The 19596-nt window shown below is 41.3% G+C and overlaps 1 protein-coding gene across 5 annotated transcripts in view; it reads right to left on the bottom strand.

The window, feature by feature from the left end:
- The window catches only part of LOC122557708 (homeodomain-interacting protein kinase 3-like), a 261054-nt gene that overhangs the window by 60672 nt on the left and 180786 nt on the right, over positions 1-19596 (bottom strand). For all 5 annotated transcript variants that reach the window (XM_043705595.2, XM_043705593.2, XM_043705598.2 and 2 more), the window contains one exon: positions 3444-3567. In XM_043705595.2, coding sequence (XP_043561530.2) covers positions 3444-3567 — 124 coding nt within the window. The remainder of the gene's footprint in view (positions 1-3443; positions 3568-19596) is intronic.

The raw sequence follows: 19596 nt of genomic DNA, 5'->3' as shown, positions 1-19596 counted from the left end.
ATCAGAAACAGGACGAGGAATCGACCATTTTAGCTCTGGAGCTGCTCCATCTTCCAAATAGATAATGGCTGATATTAGACTTCATTCCCATTCTTCAACACTGTATCCGAATCCCTTGATATCTTTAACATCAAGAAATCTATTGATCACTGTCTTCAACACAGTCAAGGATTGAACCTCTACAGCCCTGCAAATAATTTGAAAGATCCAGCAAATTCTGAGTGATGAAGTGCTTCCTCAGCTCAGCCTTAAACAACCCTCGATATTCTGACACTGTGTCCCTGGTTCTTGACATCATCGCCGCCAAATCTCATCCTACTTCCTTTCTGCACCAATCTGTCAAGCCTTTTTTAAATTTTGCAAGAATGTTTTTTATTTATTCATGGAGATGGACATTTCTAGTTAGCCAGCATCTTTGCCCTTGAGAGGGGAGTGGTGAGTTGACAATTTGAACTATTGCAGTCCATGTGCTGTGATAAATCCACAATGCCATCAGGGGGATAATTCTAGATTTTGACCCATGATGGCGAAGTAACAACAATATATTTTCAAGTCAGGATTGTGAATAGTTTGGTATGGCTTGCAGGTGGTGGTGTTTCCAAGTATCTGCTGCCCTTGTCCTTAGGTGGTAGTGATTGTGGGTTGGAAAATAATTTTTAAGTAGCCTTGGTGAATTTCTGCAGTGCATCCTGTAGATAATGTATACAGTGCTACTGAGCAACTATGGTGGAGAGAGTAGATGCTTGAGGATATGGTCCTTTGTCCCAGTTGGTATTAAACTTATTGAGGGCTATTGGAATCAGAGTGAGGAGAACTCCATCACACTCCTGATTTTTGCCTTATAGATGGTGGACAGGCCTCAGGGAGTCAGCAGTGAGTTACTTAACTGCACCATTCCAAGCCTCTAACATGCCCTAATTTCACAGTATTTATATTGCTAATCATGTTCCATTTTTGGTCAATGGTATCCTGGGTATAGTGAGGGATTCAGTGATGGTAACGTCATTGAATGTCAAAGGAAGATGGTTAGATTCTCTCATGTTGGAGATGGTCTTTGTGGGATGTAAATGTTACTTGCCACTTTTCAGTCCAGATTTGGATATTTTCTAGGCCATGCTATATTTGGCCATGGATTACTTCAATATCTGAGGAGTTGCAAACGGTGCTGAACATTGTACAATCATCAGTGAACATTCCATTTCTCACCTTATGATGAAGCAGCTGAAGGTGACTGGGGATAGGCCCCAAACTTGAGGAATCCCTGCAAAGGTATCCTGGAACTGATTCAACTAATTTCCAACAACCACAAATACCATATGTACTTGTGTATATGTCGAATTTTGAAGACAGTTTTTAAAATCTGAAATTATGGGGTTGACTTATACACGAGGTATTGTTTTCGGGGGATGAATATTTATCTACAAAATAGATAAAATGGAAAAATTACCTTCCCGGCAGCCCCCGGTCCCTGATTCTGGAACATTCTCTGTAATATGTTCAGGCCGCAGTAAACTGTAGGTAACTGAAACCGTAGAAACCAACCCCGCGGATACACCAGTCACCCTGTATTGTCATACCACTACAGGTATTCTGAAAACCTGGAGCAGAGCGTGATGGCTGGTAGACTGAAAGACCCAGAATGGAGCGGTACAGCCAGCAGATTGGAAAGCCAGAGTGGAGCGCAACTGGGGAGGCACACTGAATCATAAATGTTGATCTGTAACTGTGAAGATATATGGAAAATACGAGATTTTCTGGCCAAAAATAAGTGGTTGGCTTATATGTGACATTGACCTATACACGAGTATATACGGTATCTCTTTTTTTTGTTATAGGTGCAGAACTTTTCCCTTATTACCACTAATTCCAGCCCTTGCAAAGAGTCTTTGATGCTACACCCAGTCAAGGGCATCAACCTCATCTCACCTCACCTCTGAAATTTAGCTATTTTGTTGCATGTTTGAAACAAGGTTGTAATGCTGCAATGAGATTACCTCTCATACTTCGAAAGTGCAGAGAACACAGGACCAGTCTATTCAATCTGTCCTCATACGACAACCCTGGAACCCCGGGGATCAATCTGGGAAATCTTTATAGTATTCCCTCAATACAAGTATATCCTTTGTGAGGTTGGATAAGGCAACGGTACAAAATACTTCAGATGTGGTCTCACCAAGACTCTATACAATTGCAGCAAAATATCTTAACTTATGTATTCAACCCTCTTGCAATAAAGACCAACAGATTTACCTTCATCACCAACATGCGACTTCCACCTACATGGTAGCCTGCAGTGATTTGTGAACAAGGACACCCAGGCCATTTTGTACATCCACACTCCCAGTCTCTCACTGTTTAAGAGAACAGTTTTGTTTTTCACTTTTGTTTTTCCAACCACAACAGATAGCTTCACATTTTTCCACATTATATTTCACCTGTCATGCTTTTTGCCCATTCACTCAACTTGTCCAAAAACCCACTTCTTCATAATTCATATTGCCAACAAGTTTTGTGACAATAGTAACCCTTAAAATGATGTTCCCACATCCAAATCCAGAGAACTTACATGCACTTGGTGGAGCAAACTCCCCCCTATAGTATAGTTGTGATTCCATGAAAATCTTCCAATTACATTGAACTTTCTTGACTTAAAAACATCCCAAAGCACTTTGCAGCCAATAGAATATTATTGAAGTAGTCTTTGTTATAACATAGGAAATATGGCAACCAACAAGCTCCTATAGCCACAAACAACAATGTGGTAAACAGTCAGATAATGTGTTTGTTATTTTCTTTAAGGGATTATGTAATGGCAAGGGCACCTCACTCTACTTTCAAATAGCCAAAGCAAAATACATCCAACTGAGAGGGCAGAAGGTGCCTCAGTCTAGCATCTCATCCAAAAGGTGCCATTCTGACACTGCAGCACTCCAGAAGCAGTTCACAACAATGTCAGCCTAGAATTTGTGCTCATATCCCAGAATAGGATTTGGAACACACAACCTTCTGATTCAGAGGTGAAAGCACTACCCATTGCTTCATAGCTGCCACTTGTAAGGCACTATATAAATAGAAGTTTTTTCTTTCTATGGTCAGTTTCTTATCCACTACTTTAGTTCACGCACAGCACTTAGACCTTCATTAATAAAAATAACACCAGTAACTATGGATAAAAGGCACCTGTTTCCCTATGTCCCTGATTTAAGTTTGACCTTAACTAAGCATTGAATAAGATATTTTCTTTTCGTTTAGCAATGTAACATTTTAAAACAGATTAAGCATGTAACAACATTCTCGTAATTAAAGGATAAAATTTAGAACAGCAAAACATTGCTTACTCCTTTAATTGCATAACATGATCACTCAACAGCCAGTTAGCCTTGGTGAGCTGATGGTTTCCCTTATGAGGCAGTTGCGTGTGACAGTTAAAAATAACCTCTTACCTGGTCATATTCCAGTGCTCCTGGGTACAAAGGCCATCCAAGGAATAGTTCAGCAATAACACATCCCAATGACCACATGTCTATGGCTTCACAAAACGGCAAACCCAAAATAATCTCTGGCGCTCTGGGATAAAATAAGAAAAATGTGTTAAATTATATGTTACAGCTCAGGAGAGCAAAGAAATGTCATGCTCAATCACAGTTTGGAACATCTATGTTTATTTAGACTGTACAGAAATCAAATAAACAGCTCCTGTGAAATAGATAGAGACTAGCAATCTTGTACTGTCCATTTATATTGCCAATCACTTTTGATGCATTATTTCAGGCATCATTGTTGTACACTCACTGCTTCTCAAACATCACATTGCAGGTTCCAAATTAATGTTCACATTGCGTATCAAGTATCAGTTGAGCTGATGTGGGGGGAGAGATGGGGCAAGTTGATGCCAGGAGATGCCGAAAAGGGCATATGAACAGGCAATAAACGAGCTTGCAAGCCTAAAGACCTGGGAGAAGGCCATTTGCTGATCCAGCCTTCCAGAATAGCACTCAGAGGGAAGGAAAAATTATCAATATATCTGATTCCTCTCAGCCACTATACAACAACGGGACCAACTCAGACCAAATCAGTGGGAGGGGAGGCCATGCACTCAGTTATATCTCAGCCTACAATTAAAGCTTAGAGTACTGCATACAATTTTGGTCTCCTATTTTAAGGAGTGGGGGGGAATGTACTTTCATTTGGGACAGTTCAGAGAATGTTCACCAGTTTGATTTCTGTGAAGAGATGATCTTATGAGAAACAGTTGAGCTGGTTGACCTGTACTCATTGGTATTGAGAAGAACGAGAGGGAATCTCATTGAAATTTATAAAAATCTGAGGGGATTTGACAAGATAAGCCTATGTTTCCTCATGAGGAAATTAACAACTTGGGAACATAATTTTGGAATAAGAGGTCTGTCCCATTTAAGTCTAAAATGAAGGGAACTTTCTTCTCTCGGAAACTTGTTAAGCTTTAAAATTTTGAACCCTACAGCATAGTGGAAGCTGGGCCATTGAATGTACCAAAGGCTGAGTTAGATCTACAAGAGTTACTGGGGGAATCAGGTAGGTGAGCAAGTAGGGTTCTTACTATAACCACATCAGCATTAATCATAAAAAGGTACACCAGATTACTCCTGTATCTGTTTATTATTTTCTTCTGATAAAGATTTGAAAGGAGGAAAGCAAGTGAGCTGAAGGGAGAATTCTCAAATGAGGGGTTGTGGAGACTGAAACCATGACAATCTTGAGTTGGCCAAATGGAGGTGACATACACATACTTGGCAGGAAGATGATGGCAAATGTCATGTAGGTGGGAACTGTGGCAACGTCGAGTGTAAAGGTGTCTCGAGTGATGGAGAGTATCTGTCACACTGCATCCTCCCAGTGATTTGGTCTGAGTTGGTCCTGTTTCATTTTGATAATGCCTCTGTGAACACCCTTGGGATTTTACTCTTTGTGAAAGGCATTGGAAAAATGCCAAATTTTACTGTGGTTGTGATACATCATCCTATTTTCGGCAATGGAGTTATCATAAAGTAATGCTGCAAGAGTCTGCATAAGATTCAACATGAACTTTTTTTTTATTTTCCTGGACTTGCTTGTAGAACACCAACTCAGGCTGAGGCTGGTGAGACACATTTGCTGAACTGTACTTGGGGCTGCATTGTGCTGTTGCAAAAGAGGCCACTCAATCAAATGCACACAGATTCATTTTGCATTAGTGTCTCACTGGGTTGCCTGTCTTGTGCCTGTTAGATCTGTTTGTCCAAGGTGGAGGAGCTACATAATTGTAAATGCCAGATCAGGATCCTTGAAACAAATGCTTTTACTGTAAGAGCTGCGCTCATCGTCAGCTCCAAGCCAGTCATTCGTTTTCTAAATGTGCTGAAATTAGCTTTGCCTCTTATTGACTGTTTGTCTACTGGACTCAAATGCATGGAATAAAGCTGCATTCATGAACTTGAAATCCATAGCTTTATGTGAGTTATACTAGTGTTTGAATTTCCTCACGATATGTGGCCATGCCTTCACCTCTGAAATTATGTTCCTTAGCCTCCCCAAACATAAGACAGGCCTTAAACTCTTAAGCCATTGACCAAACTCGTTATGTGAACCACCTATCTTAATATCCCTTATCTGACTTTCGTGAAATATATTGAAACACTTTGCTCCCTTCAAGGTATTATATAAAAACAAGTTGCTATTGTTGATACTGATACGCCACAGAAATGACAAAGTAAATCAGCATGATCTTAAAAGATGGGGCAGGGAGACTGTCTCCCGCTTAAGGAGTAGTCCAACCCAATGCTCCTCGATAGATCTGAATTCTCCAAATCATCTACAAAGAATGTGAAACATCCTGTACTGTAAATGGAAGAACTATCACAGTGAACCAAACATTGTGAAAACAGGATTGAAATTTTCTTATAATTTATATTAACCTGAATGCTATTACGAGGGGGCATAACTTTAAATTAAGGGGTGGTAGGTATAGGACAGATGTTAGGGGTAGGTTCTTTACTCAGCGAGTCGTGAGTTCATGGAATGCACTGCCAGTAGCAGTGGTGGACTCTCTCTCTTTATGGGCATTTAAGCGGGCATTGGATAGGCATATGGAGGATAGTGGGCTAGTGTAGGTTAGGTGGGCTTGGATCGGCGCAACATCGAGGGCCAAAGGGCCTGTACTGCGCTGTATTCTTCTATGTTCTATGTTCTATGAATGCACCACTGCAAATCTCACCAAATTCAATCCCCTCAGCTTCTCCACATGTCATGATCAGCCAAACACCACACACAGTGTGAGTCCTTTTAACACAACAATGGAATCAGCAAAGTTCCCTCTCTCCACTCAACATGCCTCTATTCCCACCCCATGCTCATTTCGCACAAAATCTTCCACTTGATTTTGTTTTCTAATGTACTAAAATTCCTAGACAGTCTCCAATGTTCCAACCAGTGAACAGATTAATACTTGGTGCACATGAATCTAACATTAGAGAGAGTCAAAACTAAGGAAAATAATGATGGTAGATGAATGATGCCATAGCGGGATGTCTAGCTCTCACATGCTAAGGAGTCTCCTGACAAGCTGTCACAATACTTTGTTTCTATGTTGCATCAGAACCCTTCCACCCTCAAAGCCAAGACCAACAAGTAAGTTCAATCCCTTCAGGTAAATCATACATTTGATATCCAGCTGCTATTGGAATGAGATCATGGATGAAGACACTCAGAATCAGAGAAACAAGAAAGTTGAAACTTCCACCAGGTTTTCTCCACATATTTATCCACTTCAACAGGGATGACGGATCAAAGGCAGCACACACAGAATTCAGGTATTCTACAATATTTCTGACAGTAAACTCTAACTTTAGTTTTACCATTGCTTGATCTCAATAGAGAAGTCTTTGCAGACTCCTATTAGCAAAGGCAAGAACACATATCAGCGGATTCCACCAATTCTTACCAACATCCCTCTTTAAAAATGTCCTTTTCCATTATCAGTCACCTCAGTGACAAAGGAGAGAACACTGGAATTTCAACAATCTGCAATATGTGAGATACTCAGTCAATTTCTTTTGATTAGGATTGATAGGTAGCGCACAATCTTGTTCACAAGATAAACATGGACGAGAAAAGCTGTTAGTTAGTCTGTCCAGGAAACATCCCCCTCTCCACTGAAGCACTTCATTCCTTCTTCACTGATTCTATGGGCCTTGACTCTGCTACACTACCTGAGAATTATGGACAATGGAGAACAACTCCTAGTAATAGGCCAAGTTTCACTCTACGAGTCCTTTTGTCCTAATAACATGCTGTTTTATTTGGATCAATATTTCTGATTAATTTTCTCATACTGTTTACTTAGTTACAATTGGGGCAAAGTCATCAGCCATCTCCAACGTCCCAATAGCAAATCCAACTGAATGATTCCCAAGATAATCCCATGTTACTTTTGAATGGACTCTCAAACGTTAATGTTGATCACTTTCTCTGCACCTTCTCTGCGGCTGTAACACAGTATTCTGCACAATGTTCTGCTACTTGATGCACTTTGTATAGTACAATCTGCCTGTTGAACACACAAAACAACCCACTTTACTGTATCTCGGTATGCATGACGATGATAATAAATCAAATCGATTCAAATAAGGAATGCTGCACCGTTAACTCTGGATCAGCCAAACTTGTCTAAACTTGTCATGTGACTGCTCCAACCAATCAGAATAGAGTTAGACCACAAAAAAAAGTGCAAAATCACAGTCAAGCCATATTTGACACTGAGGTCTCCCTGTGAAAGAGCAAGCAAAGCATGCAAGTATGGCTAGACCTATGAGAAAAGGAATTGTTAATCAGAGAGAGAAGGTGAGGGCACTAGAGTAAGTGAAAAACTGATGTGAAGCCAAACCAGACATTGCACCAGCGAGTTTATCCACTATTCTGAAAGATGAGGCAAACATTTTGGAACACTTTGAAAAGCAGATATTCTCTCTAGGAAGGAAGAGATTAGGACCGGTTGCCTTATCCACCATTGATAAAAGTGTTGCCATTGTTCAGGGAGTATACCACAACTGTTGCAAAGGTCAGATTTATGATGAAGACAAAGAAGACAGTGATGGAAGCCTAACTGCTAAGTGTTTCCACCTTGCTGAGTTCAAGCAGGCAATGACTGCACAAGATGGTGAAAATGAAGAGGAATGCCATCCAACACAATGATGAGGCTCTTTCTGCTTGCCAATGGGTGGACAGCATAGATTTTCCAGCTAAGATACTCGTGGGAAGTTTTGCAGAGGTGGACAACATGCAGAGCTGCTCAGCAGAATTGACAGGTGATGCAACTGAAGATGCATTACATTCTTTCACTGAATATCAATGCACATCACTCACCTGTTCTCCTTGCTGAATCTGCAAAGGCTGTAGAAATGCTTTAAATTTTGCAGTGCAGCACAAAAACATATTTGACTGCATTGATGGTATGGTGGACTGTATCATGCTCATCCAAAGACAATACATTACAAAGAAACTGATTACTGCTTTTTTTCTGAAGCCAGTTCAACAAACATGTTTCAATGCTTTTTACAAGGCCAAGCCTTTGTAATGCATGAACAAGCTGAATCAAGACATTTTCCATACATTTACTGCTTTACTGTCTTCTGCTTAGCTCAGAGGGGAGCCTCTAAATCAGAGTCTGATCATTTCACTCCCACTATAAGACTTGAACACAAAGCTAGTTTGGCACTCCAGTTCAGTACTAAGGGAATTGTCGGGATGAAATTGTAAACCAAGGCGACATCAGCCCTTTCAGGAGAATGTAAAATACCCCTAGCCACCATTTTGACCTGTAGGAGGAGCATTCTCTGTTATCCTGGTCAATATTTATCTCTCAATCAGCAACACTAAACAGACAGGTTATTTGGTGAGAATCGCAGAACTTTTGTGAGACCTTGCAGTGCATAAATTAACTGCTACGTTTTCAAAAACCACTGTGGGTACCTAGTAAAAATGCTTCATTGGCTGTAAAATGCTTTAGGACATCCTGAGGTTTTGAAAGGTGCTTTATAAATGCAACTCTGTTTTTATTTGCTTTCTCAAGTTATTTGATAAAGCTAATGTCATTAGAGTCCTCTCCATTTGTGGGATTTTTGGTAGAATGACAGGTGGTCAAAAATGTCATGCCATTCTAGTAAATTGCTACTTTGAAAGTTTCAATGTGAACAGTCTTATATAGAAAAAAATATTCTGAGACAAAATTTGTGTTTGAACTGAATATTTTAATTTACAGTAATTTTGCCAAAGAGATTTCACAATCACCACTAGTCAGGTTGCCAGAAGCAAAAGTAACTTTTGTGGTGGGGTTAGTTAAGGCTGATATTCATCGAATGGGAGAATGAGTATTGAAAGGAGTTTCAAGTTACCAAATGGCTTTGGAGAATTACAAAGACAATATAGTGTTACAAAATCAATATATGCAGGTGCTAATGAAAGAACAGGACTCCTGTACCACCGAACCTGTCAGGAAAATGACAATATATGTCAAATCCAGGAATACCCTCAAGGCTGGAAACAAGGTGAAGCGAACTGAGAATGATTTTGATGCAGTTAATATCCGCAGTGAGATAAAAGAGACTGGAGTGCCTTATAGAATTACATGGGACTTTACAGCCAGAAACAATTCTAGGCCTGAAACGTTAGCTCTAATGCACACCTACACCAAAATACATGTGCTGAACTTTTGCTCTTATTCCAATGCAGTGTTTTGCTTTTGTATCAGGTCACTGATACTCCAAATATTCAAATAAGCCTTTATCTTCCTTACTTCATGTAACATTAACAATATATCAGCAATGTATTTCTCTCTCATGCTTGTCACTATTCCCTTAAATATACATTGTGCTATTTACTTTTATTGCTCCATGTGATATGGTAACTGTTTCCACACTCCCACTACATTGAGCAAAACAAATTCAATTCAATACCTTATTAGAGTTTTCAATTATTGGCCTTACATTCATAGCTCCTAGTTCTGGACACCCCAGAAGAGTAAACATCTTCTTTATGTCCTTCCTGTTGAATCTCTTCATAATTTTAACTTCCTGTTATGGCACTTCACAGTCAAAAATAAGTTGCATTTAGTGAGGTCAGAGTGAGTGCCTTTGACATCAAGATGCCAAATGTGGCATCAAGGAGCCCTAGCAAAATTATAGACAATGGGAATCAGGAGGAAAACTCTCCATTTGTACAAATAATGTAGGTTGTGATTGTTGGAGGTCAAGTATCGCTCCAGGAGTTCATCAGAACAGTGTATTAGGCTCAACATCATTGATCCAGTGAGTTTATCCACTATTCTGAAAGATGAGGCAAACATTTGGAACACTTCGAAAAGCAGATGTTCTCTCCAGGAAGGAAGAGATAGGGACCGGTTGCCTTACCCACCATTGATAAAACTGTTATTATTGTTCAGGCAGTATATCATTGTTCTGGTCAAGAAGAAGAAAAAGGCTTACGTTAGGATAAAATGTGAAAACTCAGTTAGGACGCTTGAGGGTTACAAGGAAGTCAGGAAAGACCTAAAAAGAGAGCTCAGAAGAGCCAGGAGGAGACATGAGAAGTTGTTGGCAAATAGGATCAGGGTTTACCCGAAGGCTTTCCATAGGTATGTCAGGAATAAAAGAATGACGAGAGTTAAATTAGGGCCAATCAAGGAAAATAGTGGGAAGTTGTGTGTTGAGTCAGAGGAGACAGGGGAAGCACTAAATAAATATTTTTTGACAGCGTTCACTATAGAAAATGAAAATGTTGGCGAGGAAGATACAGAGATACTTGCATCTAGAAGAGATTGAGGTTCACAAGGAAGAAGTATTAGAAATACTGCAGAGTGTGAAAATAGACAAGTCCCCTGGGCCGGATGGGATCTATCCTAGGATCCTCTGGGAAGCAAGGGAAGAGATTGCTGAGCCTTTGGCATTGATCTTCAAATCATCACTGTCTACAGAAATAGTGCCTGAGGACTGGAGGATAGCAAATGTGGTTCCCTTGTTCAAAAAGGGTAGGAGAGACAACCCTGGTAATTACAGACCAGTGAGTCTCACTTCAGTTGTTGGTAAAGTGTTGTTCAGGCAGTATATCATTGTTCTGGTCAAGAAGAAGAAAAAGGCTTACGTTAGGATAAAATGTGAAAACTCAGTTAGGACGCTTGAGGGTTACAAGGAAGTCAGGAAAGACCTAAAAAGAGAGCTCAGAAGAGCCAGGAGGAGACATGAGAAGTTGTTGGCAAATAGGATCAGGGTTTACCCGAAGGCTTTCCATAGGTATGTCAGGAATAAAAGAATGACGAGAGTTAAATTAGGGCCAATCAAGGAAAATAGTGGGAAGTTGTGTGTTGAGTCAGAGGAGACAGGGGAAGCACTAAATAAATATTTTTTGACAGCGTTCACTATAGAAAATGAAAATGTTGGCGAGGAAGATACAGAGATACTTGCATCTAGAAGAGATTGAGGTTCACAAGGAAGAAGTATTAGAAATACTGCAGAGTGTGAAAATAGACAAGTCCCCTGGGCCGGATGGGATCTATCCTAGGATCCTCTGGGAAGCAAGGGAAGAGATTGCTGAGCCTTTGGCATTGATCTTCAAATCATCACTGTCTACAGAAATAGTGCCTGAGGACTGGAGGATAGCAAATGTGGTTCCCTTGTTCAAAAAGGGTAGGAGAGACAACCCTGGTAATTACAGACCAGTGAGTCTCACTTCAGTTGTTGGTAAAGTGTTGGAAAAGGTTATAAGAGATAGGATTTATCACCATCTAGAAAAGAATAATCTGATCAGGGACAGTCAGCACTGTTTTGTGAAGGGTAGATCGTGCCTAACGAATCTTATTGACTTTTTTGACAAAGTGACCAAACAGGTAGATGAGAGTAAACCGGCTGATGTGGTGTATATGGATTTCAACAAGGCATTCGATAAGGTTCCCCACAGTAGGTTATTATACAAGATGCGGAGGAATGGGATTGTGGGAGACATAGCAGTTTGGACCAGTAATTGGCCTGCTGAAAGAAAACAGAGGGCTGTAGTTGATGGAACACGTTCAGCTTGGTGTCCAGTTACTAGCGGCGTACCTCAAGGGTCGGTGTTGGGTCCACTGCTGTTCGTCATTTTTATAAACGACCTGGATGAGGACTTCGAAGGGTGGGTTAGTAAATTTGCGGACGACACTAAGGTCGGTGGAGTTGTGGATAGTGACGAAGGATGTAGTAAGTTTCAGAGAGACATAGATAGGATGCAGAGCTGGGCTGAGAGGTGGCAAATGGCGTTTAATGTGGACAAGTGTGAGGTGATACACTTTGGACGGAGTAATCGGAATGCAAAGTACTGGGCTAATGGTAAGATTCTTGGGAGTGCAGATGAGCAGAGAGATCTTGGTGTTCATGTACACAGATCCCTGAAAGTTGCCACCCAGACTGACAGGGTTGTTAAGAAGGCATACAGTGTTTTGGCCTTTATTAATGGAGGGATTGAGTTCTGGAGCCAGGAGGTTATGCTGTAGCTGTACAAAGCTCTGGTATGGCCACACTTGGAGTATTGTGTACAGTTCTGGTCACCACATTATAAGAAGGATGTGGAAGCTTTGGAAAGGGTGCAGAGGAGATTTACTAGGATGTTGCCTGGTATGGAAGGAATGTCTTACGAGGAAAGGCTGAGGGCCTTGAGGCTGTTCTCGTTGGAGAGAAGAAGGTTGAGAGGTGACTTAATAGAGACATACAAGATAATCAGAGGATTACATAGGGTGGACAGGGAGAGCCTTTTTCCAAGTATAGGAACGGCAAACACAAGGGGACACAATTTAAAGTGAGGGGAGATAAGACAGATGTCAGAGGTAGTTTCTTTACTCAGAGAGTAGTAAGGGTATGGAATGCTTTGCCTGCAATGGTAGTAGATTTACCAAGTTTAAGTGCATTTAAGTCGTCATTGGACAGGCACATGGACGCACATGGAATAGTGTAGGTGGGGTGGGCTTCAGATTAGTATGACAGGGTGGCGCAACATCGAGGGCCGAAGGACCTGTACTGTGCTGTAATGTTCTATGTTCTATGTTCTATATACCCCAACTGTTCCACAGATCAGGTATATGATGAAGAAGACAAAGAAGACAGTGATGGAAGCCTAATTGCCAAGTGTTTCCACCTTGCTGAGTTGGCTATAATTGCTGAATCAATTACTGTCTCTCCAGCAAAAGGACCTGGGTGGGGGATGGTCGGTGGACATTGTTCAGGAGCATTCACACTCCTCAGGTACAGGAATAGCAATTATCCATCAGCAGCAAGGCCTAGAGAACATTCAAGTTTGGGCTGCTCTGGGACAAGTAACATTCATTACTCAGCATCCTATCTTCTCAAGGAAATTCAATAATAAACATTTCTTGACAAATATAACAGTTAGAAAATGCTTTCATCTGAAGAACCTTGCTGAAATATGGATCTTTGCTGCCAATGCCCATTCACGTGATATTTCTGATTGTTAATGTAATTCTTTTCATTTACTGGGCAGATATAGGAAACTTTAATATCAGAAAAATCATTCGCTTCAATAACCCTATCACTATTTGGTTGATCTGAACCCATCTGATGCTTCTGATTTAAAAATAAATTTCAGAATTAAATTGGATAAATACTTGGAAGAAAAAGAGTTCGCAGGATAATGGGATAAGAGTAAGGAGCCTTTGACAAACTGGATAGCTCGTTCAAAGACCTGGCATAGACAAATGTATTAAATGGCTACTTCCAGTGATTTAAGAATATATAGACTGGAATTTCAGCATGGGGTTGGATCTTGATACATGAAAGCATTTTAGGACCAGACACAACATATGAACTGCACCATTCTAGTGCCATTATGATCAAATGCTAAAATCTTAACTGAGAAGGAGACAAGTTCAGCACCCAATTAGGGGTGCTGAGTACTTCCAGGAGGTGGGAACACCTATCTTCTACCAGCAGCAAAGGTAAGTAGCAGCCATGCTGGAGTCTGCTGCTGCACTGATGACCATAACAGGCAATTTATTAAGGGACATTAAATGGTAATGGACCCCAAATTGAGGTACGGGTCATTCTGCTATAACAAGTGTTCATTAATGCAAATTCGCTGTAACATGATTGACGAATTGGGGACACTGTTTCTAAAGCGCAGACTTATAAAACTTCATGTGATACTGGTTGGATCCTTCAAATTTCATTTAATCATAAATAGAAACAAACTTTCTTCAGCCCCTTGGCAACATTGACAGTTGTTCAATAACATAAAAACATAGAATTAGGAGCAGGAGTAGGCCATGCAGCCCTTAGCGCCTGCTCTGCCATCCAATCTGATCATGGCTGAGCATCTAACACAATAGGCTGATCCCACATTTTCCCCATATCCTTTCATCCCTTGAGTCCCTCGGGGCGGCATGGTGGCACAGTGGTTAGCACTGCTGCCTCACAGCGCCAAAGACCTGGGTTCAATTCCCGCCTCAGGCGACTGAATGTGTGGAGTTTGCACGTTCTCCCCGTGTCTGCGTGGGTTTCCTCCGGGTGCTCCGGTTTCCTCCCACAGTACAAAGATGTGCAGGGTCAGGTGAATTGGCCATGCTAAATTGCCCGTTGTGTTAGGTAAGGGGTAAATGTATGGGTGGGTTTCGCTTCAGCGGGTCGGTGGGGACTTGTTGGGCCGAAGGGCCTGTTTCCACACTGTAATCTAATCTAATCTAATCTACTATATCCAACTTTCTCCTGAACTCACTCAATGCTCTGGCCTCAATTGCCTTCTGTGGTAGTGAAAATCCACAGGCTTGCCATTTTGCCTCATTTTAGTCCCAAATGATTTACCTCACATCCTTAGACAGTTATTCTGATTCTGGACTCCCCTGCCATCAAGAACATCCTTCCTGTGTCTACCCTTTTATTGGTTTCTGTGACATTTCCCCCATTCTCCTGAACTCCAGCAAATATAATCCTAACCAATTCAATCTCATACATCAATCTCACCATCCCAATCAGTCTGGTAAACTTTCACTGCACTCTCTCTATAGCAAGAACACCCTTCCTCAGGTAAGGAGACTAAAGAAAAGCAGCAGACATTTTGGAATTAGCAAAATCAAATTTCAAAATTACTTTCCTGACTTTTGACAAACTTGCTAAGGAGATAAAGGGACTATTAATTAACCATGTGCAGGTACCCTGTTCCTACTAGAAATTTGAAAATTCGAAACTTTCCCAGAAATGTCAGGACTCTCTGCTAACTTTCAAGGCTGGGAGTTTCAAACAGCATTCACAATGGGTGCGGGCCCCGTGACTCTTCAATAGCCTGTTTATGCAAATAATTGCACTTGCTGAAAATTCTCTCACTCTTTCCAAAAAGGCTACTAAGAATAATATGTGGATGAAGTGGAGGGGGGTTGCTGTCAACCAGAAATTTCAAATCTGAGATTGATAATTTTTTTTATTAGGGAAGGGTATGAAAGGTCATGAAAACAAGGTGGGTAATTGAAGGAAAGTTACAAATCAGTCTTGATCTAATTGAATAGTGACACAAACAAGATGAGCTGAAATGATATGTGTGCTGTAGGATTCCCTGATTTGTGGCAGATTTGTGGCATGGCAGTAGTCATGGAAGTGGAGGGGATGATATTGCTATGTCACATTCATGCTGCAGTGTAGCTGGCTCCCTTGGCTAGATTGGTGTAATGCAGAATAACTCTGAACCTAATTAGGCATCACACATAAGCCCTAAAGACAACTAAATTCTCCATCTGTTCTTTCATTCTACTTGAACAGTATTTTAAAACAAAACTCGGAAGAATTAGAACATTACTGTACAGATGAAAAGTAAGAAATAAGTTAACAATCTATATCTTGGTGTGTGTGCGCGTGTGTGTTCATAAATGTATGACCTGTGTACAATGTGTGCATGCATGTGGTTTGTTTATATACAGTAGTCCCCTGTATCCATGGGGGATATGTTCCAAGACCTACCACAGATGCCTGAAACTGCAGATAGTGGTGAACCCATTCGTTTAAATGGGAAACGTGCCTCTCCGGCAGCCCCCTGGAATTATTTCTGGAATGTTCCATGTAATATTTTTGGGCTGCAGCAAACTGCAGATAAGTGAATTTGCGGAAGCCGATTCCGCAGATACAGCGGTCACCCCGCATGCATATTGTGTACATGCTTTGTGCGCATGTTCTTATGTATGTGTGCGTGTTTTTGTTAAAACGTATTTGAACCAGAACATGGTGTGTGTGTGTGTGTAAAACATTGAACCAACCCAAAACGTATAAATTATTTCTCCAGTTCCTCTGCCAACTTTGAGGCAGTTTTTTTTCAACATGGTCAATACATCCAGGCCACCTCCTAGAACTGAAAAAATGTGTTGCTGGAAAAGCGCAGTAGGTCAGGCAGCATCCAAGGAGCAGGAGAATCGACGTTTCGGGCATAAGCCCTTCTTTAGGAATGAAGAAGGGCTTATACCCGAAACGTCGATTCTCCTGCTCCTTGGATGCTGCCTGACCTGCTGCGCTTTTCCAGCAACACATTTTTCACCTCTGATCTCCAGCATCTGCAGCCCTCACTTTCTCCGCCTCCTAGAACTGCCTGGTCTACAAAGCCAGAAATCTGACAACAACGAGGTTTTTTATTGCCCTCTCCTATAGAAATTTTATTTAAAAATCTTGGCTTCACTATATTTCCAGATATTCTCTTACTTTAAGTACTACAATATCAGATGACAAATTACATGCCATCTCTTCTTGCTGCTCTACTCTTCAATTGTGTTCCTGTCTTTGTACAGCCATGTTCATCTTGACAAGGTAAGAGCGAAGCATGACAGTCACTGTGCCTAGACACTGAATCAGTGATTTTCATTTCGAAATACCCTGAATAAAGTCAATCTCCAGTTGTGCATTTGCTGCCAGGAAAAATAAATAAACATCTGGCATGTCTCCTGCACTTTGTGAGATCTGTTTGGAGTGCCAACCCACATCCCATACGGATCCTACCCCATGCCGACACAAGTCTCAAAATCTTGGCAAATGAAGGAAACTAATCAAGCATTGACACAATCATCCAGCACAGTAGCACAAAATAACATTACTACAAGTACCCATGTGTTTTCACTGCAAAAATCACGCAGTAACACTGTAGGTGGTTCACATGGATGGAATCAAAGAGGAAGGGTAATAAACTTCAGTTTTAAATTTCAAATAAAAATAACTTTGGCCAAAACCAAGCCATAGCAACATAGTCAGTTTTTAGTCAGTGATCTCAGCGAAGTTTCAAAAAGCTGCTATAAAGGAATGGCATATCCGGGTGGAGATAGTGAGTGAAGAGAGGACACTTTCTCAGTCAAAGCGAAGGGATTGCGCAAATGAATGCTACATGGGATGTCATAAAATATTGCCACTGAATGGAATGGATGTTAGTCTGTTTTGTCAATGCAGCTATTTCTGACCAGCTTTAAATGACAATAAAAATACCACACTGACACAAAGGACATGCCTGCACACAATGAGTGCACCTACGCATATAATATGCAAAAATAAATATAAAGTTATACACGTAAATAGCACTTGCAATTACACATGCACTTCAGAACTTTTATAGTGTAACAAGTACCTGCAGAATCACTGATAACTCGAAGCAAGTTTGCCAGATTCATTAATAGGAACATTCAGCAAAAAAGAAAGCTCATCCTTGCCAATGAGTACTCTTTGCACACCTACTGTAGAAAATGTATCCTATATTAAAATCAATGTTCATCTCTAAAACAAATAGCTACAAAAGCTCAAAGCATTTACGCCTTATAGGAGGAAACTTGCAAAGACTAAAAGGTAAAGTCACCATAGTCATATTAGATCATAAGGCTACTCTCTCATTAGAGAGAGACAACTGGTGATGGGTTAAACTGAGAGTCACCACATCTCAGGCAAGGGAAAGTTTGGGAGAGACAGTCCTTCATGGTAACTTTAAAGACCACCACTGCAGTCACTATGTAGATTGGAGAAGTTACGGCAGGAATTTGCAGCTCACCATTGGTGCCAAGGCCCTAAAGCCCTAATTCATTCCCTAAATCGCTTGACCTCTGTCTTCTAATTTAAGAAACTCCTCACACCCCATCTTCTTTGTCAGGATTTCACTGTCTGCTGTAGTATTTCCTTTTCTGGCATAGTGTGCAATTTTATCAAATTTTGTCTCGTGAAAGGCCTTTAAACTTTGGACTGTACTAATGTGCGAGATATTTCAAGCTGCTATTGTACAGGCAAATTAATTCTTGGCTTCATGCCCTTTTAAGAGCATAGTTGTGCTTTGGCATGGTACATGGAGAAAATTGTTGATTTATGGAATTGGACTTTGGACTGCTTCGAGACCTAGCACACAGTCATAAACATTTTGGTCTCTCCAATTTCAGAACAAAAGGCTGAAACTCAGCTATGATTTCTGATCATCATTAGCAAGCATAATTGCCTTACCTCTGCCACCACCTTGGTGAACAAACTCTTGACTTCATCTAACAATACACACTACAGTAACTGTCCTACATTCTAGGTTCAAACTCCCCATTGAAGCCATTGATTGTCAATTTTCATTTGGAGACTTTGGAGACAGCAAGGCTGTTTAGATATATGTCGGATGTGAAAGAATCCTTTGGGACCTTTTCTGTTGGGTCTACGCTCCTCACCAACTCACCTTCCCCTCCAGCACCTCCCCTTGCCATAGCAAAAAGTGTAAAACCTGCGCCCACATCTCCCCCCTCACCTCCGTCCAAAGACCCAAAAGATCCTTCCACATCCAACAGAAATTTATCTGTACTTCCATATACTTCATCTACTGCATCCATTGTACCCGATGTGATCTCCTCTATATTGGGGAGACAGGATGCCAACTTGTGGATCGTTTTAGAGAACATCTCTGGGACACCCACACCAACCAACCACCATCACCCTGTAGCTGAACACTTTCACTCCTCCTCCCACTCCACCAAGGACATGCAGGTCCTGGGCTTCCTCCATCGCCAAACCCTAAACACCTGACACCTGGAGAAAAAATACATTAGGTGGAGGTGGGTACTGGAGATGCTGGAGATTAGAGTCAAGATTAGAGTGGTGCTGGAAAAGCACAGCAGGTCAGGCAGCATCCGAGGAGCAATAAAATCGATGTTTCAGGCAAAATCCCTTCACCTGGAGGAAGAATGCCTCATCTTCCATCTTGGGACCCTCCAACTACATGGGACCACTGTAGTTTTCCCATTTACTCTCCCCCGTCCGTATCCCAGTCCCAACCTCCCAACTTGACACCGCCCTCCTGTTCAGTCCTACCTGTCCATCTTCCTTCCCACCTATCTGTTCCACCCTCCTCTCTGACCTATCTCTTTCACTCCCACCTTCATCCACCTGTTGCATTCCCAGCTACCTTGCCCCCAGCCCCACCCCCCCCCAACCCATTTATCTCTCAGCTCCCTTGGCCCCACAAGCCTCAAACCTAATGAAGGGCATGGATAAAGTAAATAGACAAGGTCTTTTCCCTGGTGAGTCCAGAAATAGTGGGCATAGGTTTAAGGTGAGGGGGAAAGATTTAAAA

Source organism: Chiloscyllium plagiosum, unplaced genomic scaffold (genome assembly GCF_037043375.1).
Source record: "Chiloscyllium plagiosum isolate Xiang-an unplaced genomic scaffold, Cpla_swu_hap1 HiC_scaffold_18, whole genome shotgun sequence".
NCBI classification, from domain to species: domain Eukaryota; kingdom Metazoa; phylum Chordata; class Chondrichthyes; order Orectolobiformes; family Hemiscylliidae; genus Chiloscyllium; species Chiloscyllium plagiosum.
The sequence above is the reverse complement of the archived record's forward strand: the minus strand, read 5'-3'. Positions and strand labels throughout refer to the sequence as shown.